The sequence below is a fragment of the Salvelinus fontinalis genome, chromosome 1 (assembly GCF_029448725.1).
Source record: "Salvelinus fontinalis isolate EN_2023a chromosome 1, ASM2944872v1, whole genome shotgun sequence".
Classification (NCBI taxonomy): Eukaryota; Metazoa; Chordata; class Actinopteri; order Salmoniformes; family Salmonidae; genus Salvelinus; species Salvelinus fontinalis.
In genome coordinates this window covers 59,218,734-59,242,643 of record NC_074665.1, presented here as the reverse complement: position 1 = coordinate 59,242,643, position 23,910 = coordinate 59,218,734, and the positions used below count along the sequence as shown (strand labels likewise).

The window sequence follows — 23,910 nt, the reverse complement described above, 5'->3', positions numbered from 1 at the left end:
CCATAAAGCCAAAAGAAGGGTTCACTCCGTTTTATTAACTGGGTAGTTTGCTGATTTGCTGAAAGCCATGGTATTTCAGACAATATACAATGGGTAGGACTCAAAAATACTTGTTTACTGTTATATTTATGTTGGTAACCAGTTTATAATGGCAGTAAGACACCTCTCGAGTTTGTGGTATATGGCCCAATATACCACAGCTAAGGACTGTATCCAGGCACTCATCGAGGCGTCGGGCATAATAACAGCCCTTAGCCGTGGTATATTGCTTAAATATACCTCTAGTAATAGTAACAGCTATAAACTAGACTCTTGTCCTAACATTTTAACCATGATTTTCCAACTTGAGACTGAGAAATGTAATCCCTGTTTCTCTTCCAGACCGAGCTGTATGAAGCCTGATGCTCCAAATGAAAGTTTGGCTGTAACGCTTGTGGTTTGGCTAACATCAGAAGGTAAGACTTTACATCAGGCCTAGAAACATCTCCACAGCCTATCTGTTATTGCTATGCTATGGAGTATTTGCTGGTGTGAGACTCTTTTACATTCATGTGTTGTGTTTAGGTTTCACATTGAAAGACCTGGAATCTGTGCCCTTTGGTGTGGCTCTGCCCATCAGAGATGCTATCTACCAGTGTCGAGAGCAACCCTGCTCTGACTGGTCAGAGGACGTCTGCCTATTGATTGGGCGACAGGATCTCACCAAACAAGCACACAAAGTGACCGTGGCCAAAGGCAAAGCTGTAAGTGTGAGTTTCTGGGGTTATTGGATGGTTTGGGCTTCATCCTTTACAACCTTGTGGATTTAGAGTTAATGTTTCTGTTTTGTGTGTGTTTATTTCTCTGTGTGTGTGTGTACTCAGACGGTGGGTCTGGGGCTGATGCTGGAGGCTCCAGCCACCACAGAGGCAGAGGAGGAGGAGGATGGTATGACAGATCTGAACCAGGACGTAATTGGTCTTATCTGGAGCCAGGACCTGCGCGTCCATGAGGCCAGACGTCTACTCCAGAGCTCCCGACCAGTCAGGGTCAGTGTGGTCCACCTGCCCGAGGTCAGCGACCACGAGTACATAGAGGAGAAGGAGAACAAGTAAGTAATATCGTTCAAGTGATGGCAGCTATCGTAGTCTCATTCAAAAGCAGTCTGGGCCCACGTTACAGGCTATATCCAAAATCTTCTTAGTTTCAACCTTGCTTTTTAAATATATTTTTTATTTTTTTGGTGTGCTCTGTAGTTAGCGGTTGGTATGTAGTTGTGTTGGCTATTGTTCTGATGCCTCTGTCTCTCCATCCCTCTCTCTGATTTCTCTCTGGGCAGACTGTTGCAGCTTTGCCAGCGTACCATGGCTCTGCCAGTTGGCAGAGGCCTGTTTACCCTCTTCTCCTACCACCCTGTTCCAACGGAGCCCCTACCAGTGCCCAAACTCAACCTTACTGGTACTGTATCCCTCAGGCCTTTCTCATACGTGTGTGTCTGAGAGAACGTGTCTGTCTTCAAACTAGGGCTGGCCGATATATCAAATTCAAATGATATATCAAATGTTTTTGCGTGATATTTCAAATGCCTGTATCGCAAGAATCAAGTTTTTTGTATTTTTGGTGCACCTTCCCATTTACACCAGAGAGCTGAATATAATGACAAGATGCTCATGTCTCCGCCCTAACAATGGGAGTCATTGTCCCAAAACCGGGAAGGCAGGCGACAAGCTTAGGTCCAAAATTAGCCCATAGAAACGCATTGGGCTTATTTTGGACAGGTTTTGGCAAGTGTGAAACCTCTCACTTTGCCTCTTCCTCTCTGTTTACACACACCAAGCCCCTGCCACTCACACCAACAAAGTTGAGAGATCACTTCTTCCTCTCTGACAAGTGGTTTCAACTCGCTATTTGCATTTGAGGTTTGGTCCAACAGAATTGGTAGTATGGCCACTGAAACACATGGAGACATTATTTTACTGTAACAGAGAAGATAAGCCTTCTAACGAGACCCTTTTTTATGTCTCAACTACACAAATTGCGCCCAGAGCAGACACTACTAAAACAGGAGTATCAATGAACATTGATTCTGGAAAATGAATGCTCAGTTTGTTGTACGGCATTGCGGTACCACATACCACAAACAGCATTTTAGCCAAAGACTGTTATATTAGCTGTCTAGTCTGTGTTTTCTAAATGTGCAATAAGCATAAAACACAATTATATAAGGAATGGGCAGCTCGTTCTCATTCTGAGGAATAAGATAGACCACTTGATTTCAACATCTGAACAAAGTGGACAGGCTAGCATGCTGTTCAAACAGTTGGAGACGGACAGAAGGGTGTGTTCATAACGATTCAACTGTTCTACCTTGTTAGCTAGCAAATGGATCCAAGTTGGCATATATAAAGATTAGCAAGCTACTCACTAGCACGTTGACTTGTGCTTGAGAGATTGTTTGAGACAATCTTCTATAATTAATTTTTTTAAATTTTCTATAATGCCTGCTACAAGAAGTTAGTCATTACATTTGTAACAAAAAGGGCATTTTCATAGACAGACTTGAAAGCCAGATCAGGGGTTATTGCAAAAAAGCAGGTTAAATTATTTTGATAAAATAATTAAATTGTTAGTGGGGCTTATATGTAGCCTTCATTTCACAGCCCTCAATTTTTGAAATGCAGTGTATTTGACATTTAATTGTACATAAAGCTTATTTAGAGAAAACAAAGAAATCTTAAGTTTGAATTTTTGGGGATATTTTTAGGCCATACCGCCCAACCCTACTTCAAACACGTTTACAGAAATAGTTATGAAAAAGCATCAAGTACAGGAATATGTTGTTTTTCCTTTGAAGATCTGAGTAAAAAGGCTTTTCTCAGTCTGTCTATACAAGTTCAATCTCTGGGTGTGTTTTTAACAGCAGCCCACAAGAAAGCTCACTTTAGTCAGTCTGGATCTGTAATTACAGCTGGTGCTTCGGTGTGTTGTGTTTTAGGACAAGGGAAAGAATGCAATGTGTGTGATCACTGTGATGAGAAGCAGAAACTTATTTTGAACCCGGCAGGCCATGTTTACATTGCTCCTTGGTGCCAACGTGATTATGGCCTAAATGTCGAGAATGCATGCATGCGTGTAGAGTTTGTCAGAATCCGATATGGCGTCTTGTGTTTCTGGTGACAGGTCGTGCGCCACCTCAGAACACCATGGTAGATCTGAACAGCGGGAACATTGACGTTCCTCCCAACATGACGAGCTGGTCCAGCTTTCACAATGGGGTGGCTGCGGGCCTGAAAATCGCTCCGGCCTCCCAGGTGGACTCTGCCTGGATCGCCTACAACAAACCCAAGAGCCCCGAGCTGGCCAACGAGTATGCAGGATTCCTCATGGCTCTGGGCCTCAACGGACACCTCACCAAGCTGGCCACACTCAACATACATGACTACTTAACCAAGGTGAGCATGCATGCAAACACAGGTTCTGCGGTTGAGTTTTGTCGTCGTACTTTTTCTCATTACATGTTTTGAAGCTTCTCTAGATTGCACGTTGGTTTTAGCAGAAATTGTCTCTCGGCATCCTGTTATTTTTCTCACATGAAAGTGGGAAGGCCTCAGCGTGCTGAGAGCGGAGTTTCACTTTGACTTTTCCCTGGCAGTGACGCATAGCAACTTTCTCATTTCCAGTTAGGCCTGCCATAGAAGGTTGTGTGGTCATATCTATCACATCTCTCAGCTCAGGAAAGATCAGTGGTTATTTACTACAGTATACGATTTTACTACTATTCTCATTCTTGCTAGCTTATCACCTGTGCCAGGACAGATGAGCCTACATTGGAGCACAACGTGTGAACTTTTAAAGGTCTACTGCTGTACTGTTAATTAGGATATATTACAGCAGTCTTTGATGGCTGAAAATTAATATTAAATTATTTAAGTATGAAAGGGATCAGGTGATTTACGCAAAATTAGTACTTTCAAATGTTCTCATTAATTTTGTTATGTAGCGTAATTCTGTGATGAAGGAGAAAATAACTTATTTTAGGCTGAACTACAGTGTAGTTTGGATCCCCCAAAAAGAGGATGAGGGCAAAAAATGACCTCACTCAGCACATGTTGAGCAAAGAGCTCTGATCTGTTATAACTTCGTTGTTTTATACTAGCTCTCCATTCAGCCCTACACAGTAACTCATGATCTCTCTATTTGTTAATAAACAAGTGAACCCCTCTGTGTATAAAGTCCATGGGGGACTAATGAAAATGGCTGCCGGTGTGTCCTCAGGGCCACGAGATGACAAGCATCGGGCTGCTCCTGGGTGTGTCTGCAGCCAAGCTGAGCACCATGGACATGTCAATCACCCGCCTGCTGAGCATCCACATTCCCGCACTGCTCCCGCCCACCTCCACTGAGCTGGATGTACCGCACAACGTTCAGGTTGCGGCCGTGGTGGGCATCGGCCTGGTCTACCAGGGCACAGGACACCGCCACAACGCGGAGGTGCTGCTCGCTGAGATCGGTCAGTGATAGATACGTCCCTAATGAAGTATATGTTTTGTTGTCCCGTGGGGATATTTGCAGGGAGGAGGGCATACAACACTAAATACAATACAAGACACAAACTGTTTTGACATGGAACTGCTGGTACCACTTAAAACAAACAACTTATAATTGCTTTATAATAGCATATGTAGACTTCAGATGCAACAGATGCGTCACATATCATTTATAAGCTTATGTCATGTTGTAAAGGGTGACATAACAGCTCTCAACGTAGGATGCATTGCACAACCTAATTTCTTATGAGATTTTAGGATGGTTTCCCAAATTGTCGCGTTTAATTCTTCAAGTTTTACTGGGAAATGTCCATACAGCATCTGCATGCCAACCATATAATTTCATGGGGATATTCATTTAGATCTTGAGTTAACAACAGTGTTGTTTTGAATTATGTACGCTGAGCAAATTTTAGCGCAGATGGTGTTAGCAAACTGTAGGATACCTGTATTTTGTTTCAATCGAAGCACATATTTTGCCTAGTGGTGCACGCTGTTGTTTTGGCCGCATGAGAGAGAGATTTGACCATTTGTACAATCATCCAGTAAGAAATTAGATATTTGTCTTACGGTAACTTTCTATGCTATTCAGTTCTGTTATGTAGAGTACTATCATGTGATCTTGCAGACATTGATTTGCTCATGCGCAGAATCATCTGACCTTTAGCTGTCGGAAGCAGGGTTTCTGAGAACTCTGATCCGCAGCTTTGCCCTTTTATTTATTCACCGTCTTTATTTAACCTGGTCAGTTTACTTAGAGCATGTGTCATTGGCTTAGCATCACACTGTAGGCCTCACATGACAGTTAGCCCTGCTCCAGGCCAGAACACAAGGTTTTCACCAGGTATGGCAGTTGCATCACATCAATACAGTTTCATACTGTTTCGATGGGGCAAGTAATGTCAGGTGGAATCTCACACTTCATATCAGCATCTTCATTTTTATGGGTTATGTCAGCCTTTTATAAAGCACATTCATTTTGGGGGGAAATATACATAGTGTGTTATCACATTTAGCAACGCACCCTACATATGGAGCTGTTATGTCACCCTTTAATAGTCCCTTTAGTTACAGTTTGCTTAAGCCAGATGATTTGTGAAGCGTCTATGTTGTCCCTGGATATTGAATAGATTATAGGTGCTGGTGCTCCAACCAAGATTTAAAAAATGGTCTGGACTGCTGAAGTGGTGCTCAGTCCTTAGAATGTACAACTGAAATGTCTAAGGAAGGTTCAGCACGGCAGCCTTATTCTCTTCAATGATATGTATTGCTGACACATTTCGGAGCAAGCTTTGTTGTCAAGGCAGAACTTTCTCTAAGATGCGTCAGCAAAAAAATATATAATTGAAGTAAAATGTATTCCTTCAACTATGGTGCTTTGATGATGGAGCTTACTCCGAAACTCCAATAAATATTGAAGTTAACAGATGTTGCTGCTTCTTGCAGGTCGACCCCCTGGTCCTGAGATGGAGTACTGTACAGACCGCGAGTCCTACTCCCTTGCCGCTGGGCTGGCCCTGGGCATGGTCTGTCTGGGGGTAAGTCTAGTCGTACACACTGCAATTACACTACTGGTTTAGCTCTGCAGGAAGTAACTTACTCCTGTGTATGTAGAGAGGTAATAGAAAGAGGAAATGTTCTCACATGGAAAGCACTCTTCATACGTCAAAAGGCTGAGAAGTCATAAAAGGGTGCTGAATGAAAAAGGTGACTAAATGTATCACTAGCGTTCCCTCAGGACGTGGATCATCTATAAAAAAAAACAGAAGAGGAGAGTTTCTCAGTCACTGAATGACCCTTTCTCCTCACACCCTCTCTCTCTCTCCATAGCATGGCAGTAACCTAATAGGTATGTCTGACCTGAATGTCCCTGAGCAGCTCTACCAGTACATGGTGGGGGGGCATCGACGCACCCATGCCGGCATCAACAGAGAAAAACACAAGTCCCCCAGCTACCAGATCAAGGTAAAGGGGAAAAAAGCAAATGGCGAGACAACTTTCCTCACTTGTAGGCTGTTAGGTTTTAAATAAACGGAGTATAAACTCACAGACCGCTAGTAAAGCTCAAACAAAGTTTATTCACCCAATGGGTCAGACAGCTGAACAGACAAAGACATGATCGCACCAGTACAAGTTTATATATACGCCACTTTAGGTGGAGTCCTCCTTTCCTCTAAACATTACATCTTTGTTGCTAGGCAGGAAGTTAAGTGATGTGGGTAATAAACTGTTCCTTCTCCCTTAATGTGACCTGACCTGACCTCAGCTCCCATTCTTCACTAATCCACAGCTCTCCACCCTTATCAGTGACCACAACCATGTGATTGCCTTTTCCCTTAGTAACATTCCAAGCCCCTGGCTCATATCCAAAATCCATTGACCCCACCATATACATTCCTTCTATATATAAACATTAACTTATGGTGTAGCAAGTATTTCAAATTATAACCCAACAAAGCCTACTGTCCAGTTCATCCCCATCTAACATATCATTTTTTCCCCTGATGGCACAAAACCAAGGTCTGACAGAATACACTGGCCAGATACTTTGTCCCAACTGTGAGGGTTTCTGGTTATTGTCTCAGGTTAAACATTTTTTTAAACTAATGCCTCTGTTCTTTGTGACAGGAGGGTGACACCATCAACGTGGACGTCACCTGTCCTGGAGCGACCCTAGCCCTGGCCATGATCTACCTAAAAACCAACAACAGGTGAGAATGGATTCCACCACCACCACTCTTACTCTCATATTAGATTAGCCTTCAACGAGACGCAATGTCCTATTCTTTCAGCATGCTCCCTGTAAGTAATGGACTCCATCTAATCTTACACGGTGCATCACAGCACATCTTGACCCCAGCGCTCCAGCACATACAAAATGACTTCTTCAGTTATAAGCTATCACCTGGTTCTGGCTCAGGCTGCCATTAACACCTATTTGTCACCCCTTCACAGGTCTATCGCTGATTGGCTGAAAGCTCCAGACACCATGTTCCTCCTGGACTTCATCAAACCAGAGTTTCTGCTTCTCAGGGTGAGTCAGTGCAGAGAAGCTCAGCTACTGTAGCCACTGTGTACTGGCCACTACGGATCTGCCTTATTCACTATGCCAGACCCCAGAGTGTGCAAAGCTGTCATCAAGGCAAAGGGTGGCTACTTTGAAGAATCTAAAATATATTTTGATTTGTTTAACACTTTTTTGCTTTCTACTTGATTCCATACGTGTAATTTCAGAGTTTTGATGTTTTCACTATTATTCTACAATGTAGAAAATAGTAAAAATAAAGAAAAACCCTGGAATGAGTAGTTGTGTCCAAACTTTTGACTGGTACTGTATATAATTCAAAATGTCTGATCCACTACCCTCACACATTGTCACTGTCTCCTCTCCCTCCTCAGACACTGGCCAGGTGTATCATCATGTGGGATGAGATTCTACCCAACTCGGAGTGGGTGAGCAGCAATGTGCCTCAGGTAACTGCCCTGAATATGCACACATGCACGAACTCCTCAGCTCATTAGACACAAGTCACTGCCAGCACAAACCTCTACTCCGGACAAGTGGTAATATAATTTCGGCCTCGGGTTCTTGGGGTCAACAGTGCAGATGTCCCAGTCCATAGACATTAGAGGTTCAATCTGAGGCTCTTAATGTTGTTAGTTAGTCATACTGTGTGATGAACTTGTTAATGAATGACATCAGTGCTAATAAGGAAACCAAGTTTCAGTCCTCAAATGACTCTTTACTGCCAAGCGCATATGACTGAGGCAACGAGGCTCAATGGCATTTCCTCCATCTGGACCATTTACACGTCAACAAGATCAAATTAGTTAATATCCCCAAAACAATGATGACAATGATTATAGAATCAAAGATCAATTTGCTTTGTTTTGAATTCAGATAATCCAAGAGAACATTGGGAACCCAGTGGTTTCAGAGGATTTGAACATGGAAACTTTAGCGTGAGTACAAACTGACTTTACTTAAAGTTTCCTTAGCTCTCTCCGCATGGCTGGATTTGAGTTGATGTGTGTGACGATTCCTTTCCTCAGCCAAGCCCATGACTACATAATCGCTGGAGCATGCATGGCGGTGGGATTTCGCTTCGCTGGCTCGGCCAACTCAGACGCATTCGACTGCTTGGTAAGAAGCGCGAACTTCAAAATAAGTTTGTTATTTGGCTAGTTCGTCTCTAACCCTTCTGTTTCTCGCACAGTACAAGTTTGCAAGGAGTTTCATGCAGTGTTTGACATCAGCGACAGCGACGGTTGTAAGTTTCACTGCTTTCATATTTCTCCCAACCATAATGTCCATTTAAGCCAATAGAATACACTCAAGCTCCAAATCACCACAACCAATTTTTCTCTCTCACCTTGTCTCTGTGTGTCTCCTATGCCAGACGGGCCACTATAACCTGCAGACATGTCTGAGCATGGTGCTGCTGGCCCTGTCCATGGTGATGGCTGGCTCCGGTAACCTGAAGGTGCTGCAGCTCTGCCGCTTCCTCCACAAGAGGACCAGTGGAGAGATGAACTATGGCTTCCACATGGCCCACCACATGGCCCTGGGCCTGCTCTTCCTGGGAGGAGGGAGGTGAGACATGTTTCCACAACAGGTTTCAGTCAGCCTCTCCAATGGTCATAGCTGACATAAATATTGCTTGTACTGTCTTTTGCATTGAAAGTAAATCAAACATAATCTAGTCAAGGGATATTTTACTTTTCACCTGTCATTTGTACCTGTATCAATATTGATTGTATGTTTTGCTACAACACGTGTATAATGAGTTGATGTGTTAGGGGTGTCCTGTTATGTGAGTGTTCTTTATAACAAATAGTTCAAATATCCCAGGGCTATGCAAACAGTGACTATGGGGTTTCTAGTTTTATGTAACAATACTCATTACTGATGCTAAATCTGTCTCCTTATCAACATTTACTAGACAAACCCTTTGATTTTAGACTTGCTGTTTTTAGACTTGCTTATTTTAGGGCTGACAATTGCAGGCCCACAACTTCAAGGTCGCAATTTGAATGGCCTTATTGTAGTATTCTCAGCCTATTCCGGCCTTGAACATACGCCTGCGTAAGGAAAGATTGTAGTGGGGGGCAGACACATGGCGTCTTTCTTTTAATCTTTTCTTGCACTCACTGTATCTCTTTTTCTCTCTCTGGATGTGGTCTGTGGAAAATTATTTCATGCTGCATAGTAACCAATCACCATACAGCCCTGCCAGTCTGGCTTTCATCATAGAACCTGAAGTGAAACAATTATCTTCTCATTTTGTGTAGCTACAGAGTTCCACAATGAGCCTAGTCTCAGCATAGGGAATGGGTCAATTCAAACATAGTAATATTGCTCAGGGACAAGTTTCTGAAAATGAATTTGAGAAGAGCTAAATGAGCAGCCATTCTCAGTGAATATGTTACTCTACAGTTCAAGATGAGATCAGTGTTGAGCAAACAGAAGTTGACTGTTGCTCTGTATGTTTGTGGGTCTTGTTATCAAGCTGACTTGTGTAGTAAATTGTGCTGTTTTTTTCACCTCTGTCTGTAATACACTTTGTAAAAACAGGGACATCCCAGCCAATTCTCTTTATCCGTTGCCATGGAGAGTGGATGAGTGGCAGCTCGTGGGTTGAGAACTATTCTCTTCAGTTGGTATTTTAAGAGGAGGCGAGGCAACCCCTCACCTACACTAACCCAAACAAGTGATTTTTCTCTCCAAGCCGACACAATGGTTTGAACCAGCCTAAGCACACACTTAGGTGCTGTCATTTTTTAAATCTTTTTTTATATATTTTTTTAAGTAGGGCTTTTATGAGCACAAATTACGTCAGGTGCCTAGCAATTCAAAATGGTTTTGCCCAGGCCACATTCCCCATTTGTTCTTTGGACCTATTCACCAAAAAAAGGATTCTATTGTAATATGTGCCAACATCAACACTCTGATGTGATGTGCCTGTTTGTTTACATTTATGTCTGTATCCATTATGTAGTGGTCTGATGTTATCCCATTGTCCTCCCAGGTACACTCTCAGCACCTCCAACTCGGCCATCGCTGCCTTGCTTTGTGCTCTCTACCCCCATTTCCCTGCCCACAGCACAGACAACCGGTAAGACACACAACCGCAGGGAATACAAACAGTAGGTACAGCTTATCAGAGCTCGAAAATGGCAGGACAGACAGAGCTCTAACGTAATGGCATAGACTTTCAATGACCATAATGAATTGAAAGTATTGCTGTTTTGAGCTGCAGATTTTAAGAATAACAAAATGGGCCGTGTGACGGGGAGGGAGTGTTACTTGAGGCGAGATAAGAAAGTCATCAGAACTTCTACTGACAGAGCCAAGTCAAGCGCTCTAAGTCAATGACCATAATTAAGAATAGTTAAAGAATACCATATAGACGAGGGCTATGCAAGTATTGCAGATTTTTCATTTCTACCTGGTTGGTGGTTTATCAATTGATTTGTAAATGATTAGACAATGTTCACTCATCTGGTCAGTTCCGACCGGGTCTGACTCAGTTGTTGATTAAATCCAATCAAGTTGATTTGATTTAGAAGGAAAGGGTGAAAAGCAGCAATGCTGTGGCCCTCCAGGTCCTTAATGTAAAATGTTTATGTGTGTGATCTCTGTGCTTCAGGTACCACCTGCAGGCTTTGCGTCACCTGGGTGTCCTGGCGGCTGAGCCTCGTTTGCTGGTCCCAGTCGATGTGGACACACTGAAACCCTGCTACGCCCTGCTGGACGTCACATACAAGGTATTCAACTCAATGAGTTAGTCCCCAGTCAAAATACAACCCGTTGAAACCAATGCATGGTCATAACGCCCATTTAGTGTCAACCTAGCTGTGTCTGCTATGACCTTCATATGTGATACCTTCAAGATGAGTCTGACTCATTCATTCAGAATTAAAGCCACATGTTAAAACAATCACTGGAGACCCATGAACATGAAAATGATGAAACTAAACAGGTGTTAATAAAGGGAAGTTAACATTTTGGAATGCACTTCCCAGTTTCAGTTTTGCATGTACTCATCTGATCCCTCACTATAGAGTTGATTGGTACAGTGTGCACTTGTATTAGTAAGAGGCAATAGCAGAAGTGTAAGCTACATGTAATACCTCAGAATTTGGCCCTGCTAATAGTAGTAGCAACAAGCAACTGTTTACTTCCCTGTATTTAATAGTGATCTTGTTACACAAGAGAACTCAAGTTGAACCTTTTCGCTCTCATTTACTGAAAGCGTCATAGGTGTCCGACTGGGCGCTCTCTTGCGTCATACATTTTCCTGTGAACATAGCCATAGTTGTCACTTCCTCTATTTAGCCTTATTTGAGGAGGCTTTGGTACTGTATGTCTGTCATTTCATTATTAGCCTAAAATGCCATTACATGCGCACAATCTTTTTTGTTACCTTTATTTAACTAGGCAAGTCAGTTCAGGACAAATTCTTATTTACAATTATGGCCTACCAAAAGGCCTCCTGCCGGGACGGGGGATTAAAAATACAATTACCGTAATTGCTGGACTATTAAGCGCACCTGAATATAAGCCGTACCCACTGAATTTTTTAAAAATATGTATTTTGTACATAAATAAACCGCACACGTCTATAAGCCGCAAGTGCCTACCGGTACATTGAAACAAATGAACTTTACACAGCCTTTAAACGAAACACGGCTTGTAACAAAAATAAATAGGCTTTTAAACGAAACACGGCTTGTAACAAAAATAAATAGGCTTTAACGAAACACGGCTTGTAACAAAAATAAAAAAAATAGCAGTAAACATTAGCCTACCAAGAAAGTCAAACTTCATTGCGGTGGCGATTGTTTTGGCTTTCAGTCGGATCTGCACAGTTGAAACACCTCGGCCGTCTGCTCTCTGTGTCCCAGTCTTCAAGCTCATTTTCTAGTTCGGGCCATCTGCTTTTCTTCTCTGAAAGCTTTTGTTGTCTTTTTGCACTGAGTCAGTTCCTCACGCTGCTGTTTCCAACGTCTTATCATCGACTCATTAAGGCCAAGCTCCCGTGCAGCAGCTCTATTTCCTTTTCCAACAGCCAGATCAATCGCCTTCAACTTGAAAGCTGCATCATATGCATTTCTCCGTGTCTTTGCCATGATGAGGGTGACAAAATGACTACCGTAATCAGAATGATGGGAAGTTTGAGCGCGCTCGATTTACGTCACATTATGTGACGGTGCTCAGTTTTTTGGCGGCGTGAATCTTGTGAAAAATAAATTAAAAAAATCATAAATTAGCCACGTCATTGTATAAACCGCGAGGTTCATAGCGTGGGAAAAAAGTAGCGGCTTATAGTCCGGAAATTACGGTAATTAAAATAGAAATATAGGACAAAACACAGATCACGACAAGAGAGCCAACACAACATTACATAGAGACCGAAGATGACAACACAGCATGGTAGCAACACAACATGACAACAACATGATAGCAACACAACATGGCAGCAGCACAACATGGTAGCAGCACAAAACATAGTACAAACATTATTGGGCATAGACAATAGCACAAAGGGCAAGAAGGTAGAGACAACAATACATTATGCAAAGCAGCCACAACTGTCAGTAAGAGTGTCCATGATTGAGTCTTTGAATGAAGAGATTGAGATACAACTGCCAGTTTGAGTATTTGTTGTAGCTCGTTCCAGTTGCTAGCTGCAGCAAACTGAAAAGGCGAGCGACCCAGGGATGTGGGTGCTGTGGCAGAACAGGTGTTCTATGTGCTCAAGATGTTGTATGTCCCTGTGCCCAAGAACAATAAGGTAACCTGCCTAAATTACTACCGACCCGTAGCATTCACGTCTGTAGCCATGAAGTTCTTTGAAAGGCTGGTCATGGCTCACATCAACACCATTATCCCAGAAACCCTAGATCCACTCCAATTTGCATACCACCCCAACAGATCCACAGTTGATGCAATCTCTATTGCACTTCACACTGCCCTTTCACACCTGAACAAAAGGAACAGCTATGTGAGAATGCTATTCATTGACTACAGCTCAGCGTTCAACACCATAATGCCCTCGAAGCTCATCACTAAGCTAAGGACCCTGGGACTAAATAACTCCCTCTGCAACTAGATCCTAGACTTCTTGACGGGCCACCCCCAGGTGGTAAGGGTAGATAACACATCCGCCACGCTGTTCCTCAACACGGGGGCCCCTCAGGGGTGCGTGCGCAGTCCTCTCCTGTACTCCCTCTTCACTCATTGCACGGCCAGGCACGACTCCAACACCATTATTAAGTTTGTAGATGACACAACAGTGGTAGGCCTGATCACCGACAAAGATGAGACCGCCTATAGGGAGGAGGTGTGAGACCTGGCCGTGTGGTGCCAGGACAACAACCTCTCCCTCAACGTGATCAAGATAAAGGAGATGATTGTGGACTACAGGAAAAGGAGGACAGAGCACACCCCCGTTCTCATAGACGTGGCTGTAGTGGAGCAGGTTGAGCGCTTTAAATTCCTTGGTGTCCCCATCACCAATAAACGATCATGGTCCAAACACACCAAGAGTCGTGAAGAGGGCATGACAAAACCTATTCCCCCTCAGGAGAAAAAAAAGATTTGGCATGGGTCCTCAGATCTTCAAAAAGTTTACAGCTGCACTATCGAGAGCATCCGGTCTGGTTGCATCACTGCCTGGTATGGCAACTGCTCGGCCTCCGACCGCAAGGCACTACAAAGGGTAGTGTGTATGGCCCAGTACATCACTGGGGCCAAGCTTCCTGCCATCCAGGACCTCTATACCAGGTGGTGTCAGAGGAAGAACCTAACAATTGTCAGACTCCAGCCATCCAAGTCATAGACTGTTCTCTCTGCTACCGCACGGCAAGCAGTACCGGAGCGCCAAGTCTAGGTCCAAAAGGCTTCTAAACAGCTTCTACCCCCAAACCATAAGACTCCTGAACATCTAATCAAATGACTACCCAGACTATTTGCATTGTCGTCGTCCCACCCCCCCCACCCCCATATTTTACGATGCTGCTTGTCTCTTTTCTATGCATAGTCACTTTAACTCTACCTACATGTACAAATTACCTCGACTAACCGGTGCCCACTGCACATTGACTCTGTACCGGTACCCCCTGTATATAGCCTCGGTCTTGTTATTTTACTGCTGCTCTTTAATTATTTGTTACTTTTATTTCTTTATGTATTTTTCTTAAAAATGTATTGTTGGTTAAGGGCTTGTAAGTAAGCATTTCACTGTAAGGTCTGTATATATACCTGTTGTATTCGGTGCATGTGACAAATAAAATGTAATTTGATATGGAGGATGAGGGCTGCAGTTAATATCTCAGATAGGGGGGAGTGAGGCCTAAGATGATGATGTGGCCGGGGACACTTTGCTTCTTCAAAGTCCAATATCTTGAAAACATGACTGTTGACATGCAACTGATTTTGGGACTGTATCAACAGTGGACTAATTGAAAAAATACCAAAATATAATTTTCGACTGGAGTTTTCCTTGAAGGTCTGCTGAAGGTTGGGTTTGCGGGTTCACCATGAAATGCTCCTTATTTCAATTACTCTGGAACAGCAGAGGGAGAGACATGCTGCGCACATCAATTATAATGACACCCCCTGCATATGTGCAATCACACACTTCACCTCTGCACGTACACACACACTGCATATTTCGAAGTTCACTATGATGTTGCATGCAGCACACGTGTACATGATTTGAATGTGTACATGGTGAATTTACATTTTCATTTTTTTGCAAGCACAGCTTTAGTCCATGTTTCAATTTATGTTATGTATAATGGCTGTGTGTTTCTGTGTTAATTTCTTCTTGAAAGTCTTCAGAGCATATTTATTGTTTTTTTCTCCATATCAGGAGACTCCATGGTATGAGGAGACTACAGTGGAACTGATGGCGCCCACCATGTTGCCTGAGCTGCAGCTCCTCAAAAAGGTAGAAGGAAATGTAGTACTTTATCAGACAAATGTAGTCAGGCTGCACAATCTTTCTGTTTAGTCTTGTCAAGCAGGATGGTTGATGTCAACATTAAGATTTACAAAATGTTTGTTTGGAAATGAGTAATGCGATTTGGACTTGTATGCAATTTATAAGCTTTTCTTACTTCCTTTTTATAATACAATACAGGGAAGAAAGGTCACTTAGGGCGGTCAAACTCAGCTATTACAAGATAATAATATGATATTTTCACATTGTTCTCAAAATAAAGTTTTAAAAAGTATTGACTGACCTACTTGTTTTAATGTGCTTACAGGTGAAAGTAAAAGGACCAAGATACTGGGAGCTGTCCATAGACATGAGTAAAGGGACTCAACATCTAGAGTAAGTCCTCCACTTGTATGTGAAAAGTTTCTGGCCCAATATACAGATTCATATCATGATATTTCTGTGTGTGAGAAGTTCCCAGGTCTATGTCCAGTGATGTCTTTACGATACAGAGAGTTTGTGATGTGCTGCTGTAATGGTTGATAATGGCCGCAAATGTTGTTTTGTCCATCCTAACGGGCGACCCAAAATGTGTGTATTTGACTATATAAACTCAGCAGAAAAAGAAACGTCCCCTTTTCAGGACCCTGTCTTTCAAAGATCATTTGTAAAAATCCAAATAACTTCACAGATCTTCATTGTGAAGGGTTTAGACACTTTCCCATGCTTGTTCAATGAACCATAAACAGTTAATGAACATGCACCTGTGAAACGGTCGTTAAGACACTAACAGCTTACAGAGGGTAGGCAATTAAGGTCACAGTTATGAAAACTTAGGACACTAAAGAGGCCTTTCTACTTACTCTGAAAAACACCAAAAGAAAGATGCCCAGGGTCCCTGCTAATCACCGTGAACGTGCCTTTGGCATGCTGCAAGGAGGCATGAGGACTGCAGATGTGGCCAGGGCAATAAATTGCGATGTCCGTACTGAGATGCCTAAGACAGCGCTACAGGGAGACAGGACGGACAGCTGATCATCCTCGCAGTGGTAGACCACGTATGACAACACCTGCACAGGATCGGTACATCCGAACATCACACCTGCGGGACAGGTACATCACAACTGCTCGGGCAGTTATTGTTGCCATCCAAATCAAATTTTATTGGTCACATACACATGGTTAACATCTGCTAAACATGTGTATGTGACCAATAAAATTTGATTTGATTTGGATGGCAACAACAACTGCCCGAGTTACACCAGGAATGCAAAATCCCTCTATCAGTGCTCAGACTGTCCGCAATAGGCTGAGAGAGGCTGGACTGAGGGCTTGTAGGCCTGTTGTAAGGCAGGTCCTCACCAGACATCACCGGCAACAACGTCGCCTATGGGCACAAACCCACGGTCGCTGGACCAGACAGGACTGGCAAAAAGTGCCATTCACTGACGAGTCGCGGTTTTGTCTCACCAGGGATGATGGTCGAATTTGCGTTTATCGTCGAAGGTATGAGCGTTACACCGAGGCCTGTACTCTGGAGTAGGATCGATTTGAGGTGGCGGGTCCATCATGGTCTGGGGCGGTGTGTCACAGCATCATTGAACTGAGCTTGTTGTCATTGCAGGCAACCTCAATGCTGTGCGTTACAGGGAAGACATCCTCCTCCCTCATGTGGTACCCTTCCTGCAGGCTCATCCTGACATGACCCTCCAGCATGACAATGCCACCAGCCATACTGCTCGTTCAGACAGGAATGTCAGTGTTCTGCCATGGCCAGCGAAGAGCCCGGATCTCAATCCCATTGAGCACGTCTGGGACCTGTTGGATCGGAGGGTGAGGGCTAGGGCCATTCCTCCCCAGAAATGTCTGGAAACTTGCAGGTGCCTTGGTGGAAGAGTGGGGTAACGTCTCACAGCAAGAACTGGAAAATCTGGTGCAGTCCATGAGGAGGAGATGCACTGCAGTACTTAATGCAGCTGGTGGCCACACCAGATACTGACTGTTACTTTTGATTTTGAACCCCCCCTTTGTTCAGGGACACATTATTCAATTTCTGTTTGTCACATGTCTGTGGAACTTGTTCAGTTTATTTCTGTGGTTGAATCTTATGTTCATACAAATATTTACACATGTTAAGTTTGATGAAAATAAACGCAGTTGACAGTGAGAGGACGTTTCTTTTTTTGCTGAGTATATTTCTCTATATATGTGTTGTAGGTCCATTCTTTCCAGAGATGGGGTTCTGTATGTGAAGCTGCGAGCGGGGCAGCTGCCCTATAAGGACGACCCTCGGGGTTGGAAGAGTCTATTAGCCCCCAACGTCAATAACAGGAACTCAGAAGTCCGCACATTCAAGGTACCGTACAAACATCCTGGCCCTCCGCTTACAATCCAATCCTTTTATGGTACAAAAAAGGCACATGTTTCTACGTTAATGCTACTTTAGCACTATAGTAATATTGTATACATAGAAGGTTCAGTCATACTTTACCATACAGGTCATATTTGAGAAGGTCTGGTCACAAATTTCCTAGGTGGCAAAGGTCCTGTTGAGAATGGCTGGCATACAGTATTTTTTAATTGAACATTTATTTAACTAGGCAAGTCAGTTAAGAACAAATTATTTATTTACAATGACAGCCTACCGAGACAGAGGGTTAACTGCCTTGTTCAGGGGCAGAACGACAGATTTGTACCTTGTCAGCTCGGGGATTCGATCCAGCAACCTTTCGGTTACTGGCCCAACGCTCTCACCACTGGGCTATCTGCTAGACAGTACACACATTTATTTCATTAGTATGTGAAGGTTGAGGAAATTGAATAGGTGAAATCAGTATAATAGACCTAGTATAATGAGTCAGAAAGGGTAAAAATAGGTCATTTTGATGCTCATATAATCCCAGTATAACAAGGAGTAGTCACTTGACGTCACTCTGGAGTGGCGGAACGAAACCAATATGTCTCCCTGTTCAGTCAATGTCAACATCCGTACCTGTCTATTGCCCAATAGCCTTCTCAGTCAATATGTCCCACTAGGTGCAATACATCATCCCTCATTGGAAATCTCCCAGAGCCCTTCAGTGTGAGTGCCTCCCTTAGGCACGATCAGGAGACCTTGTTGTAGCAGTTTTTTTTCTCCCACAGCCCGAGGCCATCTCAACCTTCACCTCCGACGCTGCCTTGGTCTCCTTTGCTGAATACTTTTGTAAAGCCTCGGATAGCGTGAAACATGTGAGTTGATTAGGAAAGTATGGTATATGGTGCAGCAGGAGGCACGTTTCAGCTATAGGTTAACATGTCTCTCCCCTTGTGAATGCACTTGTTAATCACTTGAATCCCATTTACACCAGTTACATATTACATCCGTATATGTAATTGGAGACACTGTGAAATTGAAGGAGATTGGTGATAACCTTTTGTTCATGATTCTATTTAAATTATTGAAACACCCTTCACTGTCCTATTTTATAATTCCAGTTTGTTTCTGATTGTTCAATTGATAAGCTCGCACTGAATGGCGCTTATATTTGTTGTTGTTGTCTTTGTCCAGAAACAGGACACTTTGGCTTTATTCTCTGCCATTCTATATGAGTGTGTCACTCAGGAGAACCCTGAGATGCTGCCGACATACATCGCTATTGATCAGGTAAGAAACATAGAAATTACCCATACAATAGCAACAGTGGTCTCTCCAACCCTGTTCCTGGAGAGCTAACCTGTAGGTTTTCGCTCCAACCCCAGTTGTAACTAACCTGATTTAGTTTGTCAACATGCTAATTATTAGAATAATGTGCACTAGATTAGGGTTGGAGTAAAAACCTACAGGACGGTAGTTCTCCAGGAACAGGGTTGGATAGCCCTGATGTACATGCTCCCACTCATAGAATGCAACTGTATTACTGTTAGTTAAAGATTCACTTTGCAGAAATTGCTCTGCCATTTCCTGGTTGCTAAAGTTCTAATAGTTACCTAATTTCCGTTTATGTGACGAAACAAGCAAGTATAGTGTAGAGAATCATTCACCATCTAAACCGCTGAGAAATATACTTTCCGTAACCAAAAGTAAAAGACACAAAAAACAAAACTTAAGCACGGGAAGCATAGAAATAGAGTACATGGAACTGATCTACCGCTTCTTAGACTTGCTTTCAATGAGAATGACAGATCTATAATACGTTTTCATAGATTGACTTTTCCCAATGCATACTGATGTCACTTCAATGTGCTCTCGATTGTATTTCTCCAATGTCTTCTCTCTCTGTGTGTGTGTGTTGACTGTTTTCTCCCCCAGGCGGTACGGACCCTGGAGCAGACGGAGATGTGTGAGACGTTTGCTCTGTGGCAGATGAGACTGGTGTTGGAGCTGTGTGAGAGCAGGGTGCTGCAGCATAGACTGAGGGAGGGGGCACAGGGCAGGGGGCTGCTGCTCAGCTCTGAGTTCCTGCCTGTCATGAAAAACTCTGCTGATGGCACCCTGGACCGCTGGCTCACTGGTGAGCAGTCTCAACACAGTGGGAGAGGCACAGAGGATAGACTGTTAACACATCAATTTGAATGAACTGTACATTTGAATGTACACAAGGCAGTTTGTACCAGTGTGTACCTGTACTGTGACACACAGTTCCCATCAATGGGATTGTACGTGCCAGAACATGTCTTTGGGTGTGACAACTAAAGACGTGGGAAACGTGGGAGGTGATTATGGCAGGCTTTCTTTCTCATGAAATATTTGCAAGTGGCAACCATCAATAGAAAACAGATTGTGATAGTCTTAAATTAGGAATAAATAAAATAAAATGTTATTTGTCACATGCGCAGAACACAACAGGTGTAGACAATACCGTGAAATGCTTACTTACAAGCCCTTAACCAACAATGCAGTTTTAAGAAAATATTTATTAAATAAACTAAAGTCATTTTTATTAGATTTTTTTCGTAAGATAATAAACTAACAGTAACGAGGCTATATAAAGGCCCTCCTTTTCCTGTAGTCCACGATCAGCTCCTTTATCTTGCTCACGTTGAGGGAGAGGTTGTTGTCCATGCACCACACTGACAGGTCTCTGACCTCCTCCCTATAGGCTGTCTCGTCGGCCTACCGCTGTTGTGTTGTCAGCAAACTTAATGATGGTGTTGGAGTCGTTAGGCCACACAGTCGTGTGTGAACAGGGAGTACAGGAGGGTACTGAGCACACACTCCTGAGGTGCCCCTGTGTTGAGGATCAGCGTGGCAGAAGTGTTGTTTCCTACCCTTACCACTTGGTGGCGGCCCGTCAGGAAGTCCAGGATTCAGTTGCAGAGGGAGGTGTTTGGTCCCAGGGTCCTTAGCTTTGTGATGAGCTTTGCGGATGTAGCCTGTAATCAATGTCTTCTGGTGGGATTATGTATGTACGGTCACTGTGGGGACGATGTCGTCGATGCACTTATTGATGAAGCCGGTGACTGAGGTGGTATACTCCTCAATGCTATTGAATGAACCATCAGGGGCGGCAGCGTAGCCTAGTGGTTAGAGCGTTGGACTAGTAACCGGAAGGTTGCAAGTTCAAATCCCCGAGCTGACAAGGTACAAATCTGTCGTTCTGCCCCTGAACAGGCAGTTAACCCACTGTTCCTAGGCCGTCATTGAAAATAAGAATTTGTTCTTAACTGACTTGCCTAGTTAAATAAAGGTAAAAAAAATAAAAAATAAATAAATAAATCCTGGAACATATTTCAGTCTGTGCTAGCAAAACAGTCCCGTAGCTAAGCATCTGCGTCATCTGACCACTTCCGTATTGAGTGAGTAATTGGTGTTTCTTGCTTTAGTTTTTGCTTGTAAGCAGGAATCAGTAGGATAGAATTATGGTCAGATTTGCCAAAAGGAGGGCGAGGGAGAGCTTTGTATGCGTCTGTGTGTGGAGTAAAGGTGGTCTAGAGTTTTTTTTTTTTTTACACCTCTGGTTGCACATGTGACATGCTGGTAGAACAGATTTAAGTTTGCCTGCATTAAAGTCCCCGGCCAGCTAGGAGCGCCGCTTCCGGATGAGCATTTTTTTGTTTGCTTATGGCCTTATACAGCTCTTTGAGTACGGTATGTCTTAGTTCCAGCATCGGTTTGTGTTGGTAAATGGACGGCTATGAAAAATTAAGATGAAAATTCTCTTGGTAGATAGTGTGGTCTACTGCTTATCATGAGGTGCTCTACCTCAGGCCAGCAATACCTCAAGACTTTCTTAATATTAGACATTGCGCACCAGCTGTTATTGACAAATAATCCGGTCCATTACATAATTGCAGGTAACCTCTTTACATCTGACCTGTATGTGCGAAACCCCGCCCCCTCCCCTGTCTCCACAGATAACAGCCATGTATTGAGGTCATACATGAGTGGCCAATCCCTTACTGAGGACATGCTGTCCAACATGCTGGCGTGCTTCCTGGTTTACCACTCCATCCCCTGCCTCAGTAAGATGTCTGCCACACACCTGGAAGGTAAACAACTGTTAGCTGAATGTTGTGGTTAGATTTACGTTTAGTTTGAACCTAACATGTTTGACACTGGTGGTCTCTTATTTGGCTGACTGCTGGATTCTTATATCTGACTCCTTTTGTCTCATGTGTGGAGAAGTCGTCATGTCTCTGCTGGTCTCATGTTTCTACCAATCCGCTCACTTGTTTCCACAGGAAGTACATCGTTCCCTGAGCTCCTGTTGAAGTTCAGTCAGCTGGGCATACCTGTACGCGCTCTGCTGCGTTTGGGCCCTCTGCTCCTAGGGACTGCAGGCTTCTGGACCGGACAACTGGCCTGTTGATATTACCCTGAACTTTGACCGCTAACCTTGGTCTCTGACTTTACCCTGGTCTTGACCCACAAGGGTCACTCTGCAATGCTTGTTGCAGCTCGCAAGAAATGGATATGATATAACATTTCATTGTAAAGGCTTTCTTGATACAGATTGTATGTCAAATGTTTGTACTGTACTTGTTTGTTTTCAATATATAATAATACAGTAAATAAAATGTGATTTGAGACTAATGTAAAAGTGTAAGTGACAAGAATTTACAGTGAATGTATTTAAAACTGTTAACTAACATGGATGTGGACGACCAAGAACTTTAAGCATTGTAAATGTTATTTTGGCCAACTCTGTGTGGTTGCAGTATTGCCATTTTCTATTTTCCATTACAAGAGCCATTTCGGCACCGGATATAGTCTAGACTTACCTTGAATTATCAGAAAAGTTGTTCTGGAAAAGTTGTTCAGATATTAGTTCAGTCTCTGCAGTATGTGTTGGGAAGTAGTGCGTGGGCTGTGGTGCAACAGAATGCATTGGCCAGAGCTGTGATCTAACAACATAACTGCTCTGGGAACATTCCACAGTATAATGGAAAACATCCTGCAACAAATACCACACCCGCCTCACCCCACACAAATCTCTGTTTTCTTTTGGCTTTGTACAGTGCATTCGGAAAGTATTCAGACCCCTTCCATGCAGTAAATAACTTTTGCCTCATGTAAATTAGGTATTTGTTTTTTGTTTGTAATAAATGTGCAAACATTTCTTAACCTATTTTGTCTCTGTCATTATGGGGTATTGTGTGTAGATTGAGGGGAAAATAAATAAATCCATTACATTTAGAATAAGGCTATAACACAACAAAATGTGGAAAGGTCAAGGGGTCTGAATACTTTCTGGATGCTCTGTATAGCCAAATAGCTTTGTCCTCATCTTGACCATGAATTGTTAAACATGGCCTAGCTGTTTACCAGTCTCCCCATGGTATACATTCAGACTCTAAAAAAAACTAAGTTGACTATAGCTCTTTTGTGGCATCTGTAGGACCAACTGGCATGAAAGGCACACAGAGCAGTGGCAGATGGATTGCATACATACCACGTTCGTAGAAGTGCTGTCATGTGGTTCAGTGAACATTACAGACACACAGGAAAGTATTTGATTTTGTGAGGGTGAAGCATCAGAGAATGTAAGGAATTTAAAGGCCCAGTGTAGTCAAAAACGTGATTTCCTGTTTTTATGTACATTTCCATACTTAAGGTTAGACTAATATTGTGAAAATGATGATAATGCCCTTTCAGTGTAAAAGCTGTTTGAAAAGAACGCCTGATATTTCAGCCTGTTTTGGTGGGATGTTTTGGCCTTCCATGGTGATGTCACCATGCATTAAATCAATTAATAGACCAATAAGAGAGTCCCAAACCCCTCCCAATAACAGCACGTTTTTCCTTCCCAACTCATACCACTCAGACAGTCCTAGCCAAATTCTTGCTTGAGAAATTGCCCCTTTCTAAGAAGCTATTTTTGTTTATTTTTGACCTTTCTAATGGAAAACAATCACCGTAAGGAGATAAAAACAGCTGCATCGGACCTTTTAAAATTGTGCGGTGCAACTTCTCTCTGTTAACTAATTGGAAGGGAAGTACATTGTGGGTAACT

General features: G+C 43.1%; 1 protein-coding gene across 5 annotated transcripts in view; it reads left to right on the top strand.

Annotated features, from left to right (window-relative positions):
- LOC129858644 (anaphase-promoting complex subunit 1-like) overlaps positions 1 to 23,025 on the top strand; it is a 65,866-nt gene extending 42,841 nt beyond the window's left edge. For 4 of the 5 annotated variants that reach the window (XM_055927950.1, XM_055927964.1, XM_055927956.1 and 1 more), the window contains 25 exons: positions 382 to 455; positions 565 to 749; positions 864 to 1,090; positions 1,319 to 1,437; positions 3,160 to 3,431; positions 4,255 to 4,489; positions 5,973 to 6,064; positions 6,357 to 6,491; positions 7,155 to 7,237; positions 7,482 to 7,560; positions 7,926 to 8,000; positions 8,428 to 8,489; positions 8,580 to 8,670; positions 8,744 to 8,797; positions 8,927 to 9,120; positions 10,556 to 10,642; positions 11,177 to 11,294; positions 15,407 to 15,484; positions 15,804 to 15,871; positions 17,693 to 17,831; positions 18,620 to 18,706; positions 19,026 to 19,121; positions 19,767 to 19,968; positions 21,812 to 21,946; positions 22,139 to 23,025. In XM_055927950.1, the coding sequence (XP_055783925.1) occupies positions 382 to 455; positions 565 to 749; positions 864 to 1,090; positions 1,319 to 1,437; positions 3,160 to 3,431; positions 4,255 to 4,489; positions 5,973 to 6,064; positions 6,357 to 6,491; positions 7,155 to 7,237; positions 7,482 to 7,560; positions 7,926 to 8,000; positions 8,428 to 8,489; positions 8,580 to 8,670; positions 8,744 to 8,797; positions 8,927 to 9,120; positions 10,556 to 10,642; positions 11,177 to 11,294; positions 15,407 to 15,484; positions 15,804 to 15,871; positions 17,693 to 17,831; positions 18,620 to 18,706; positions 19,026 to 19,121; positions 19,767 to 19,968; positions 21,812 to 21,946; positions 22,139 to 22,266 (3,115 nt within the window). In that variant the 3' untranslated portion in view covers positions 22,267 to 23,025. The remainder of the gene's footprint in view (positions 1 to 381; positions 456 to 564; positions 750 to 863; positions 1,091 to 1,318; positions 1,438 to 3,159; positions 3,432 to 4,254; positions 4,490 to 5,972; positions 6,065 to 6,356; positions 6,492 to 7,154; positions 7,238 to 7,481; positions 7,561 to 7,925; positions 8,001 to 8,427; positions 8,490 to 8,579; positions 8,671 to 8,743; positions 8,798 to 8,926; positions 9,121 to 10,555; positions 10,643 to 11,176; positions 11,295 to 15,406; positions 15,485 to 15,803; positions 15,872 to 17,692; positions 17,832 to 18,619; positions 18,707 to 19,025; positions 19,122 to 19,766; positions 19,969 to 21,811; positions 21,947 to 22,138) is intronic. The other variant, XM_055927968.1, reaches the window with a different exon arrangement.
- The last annotated feature ends 885 nt before the right edge of the window (positions 23,026 to 23,910 follow it).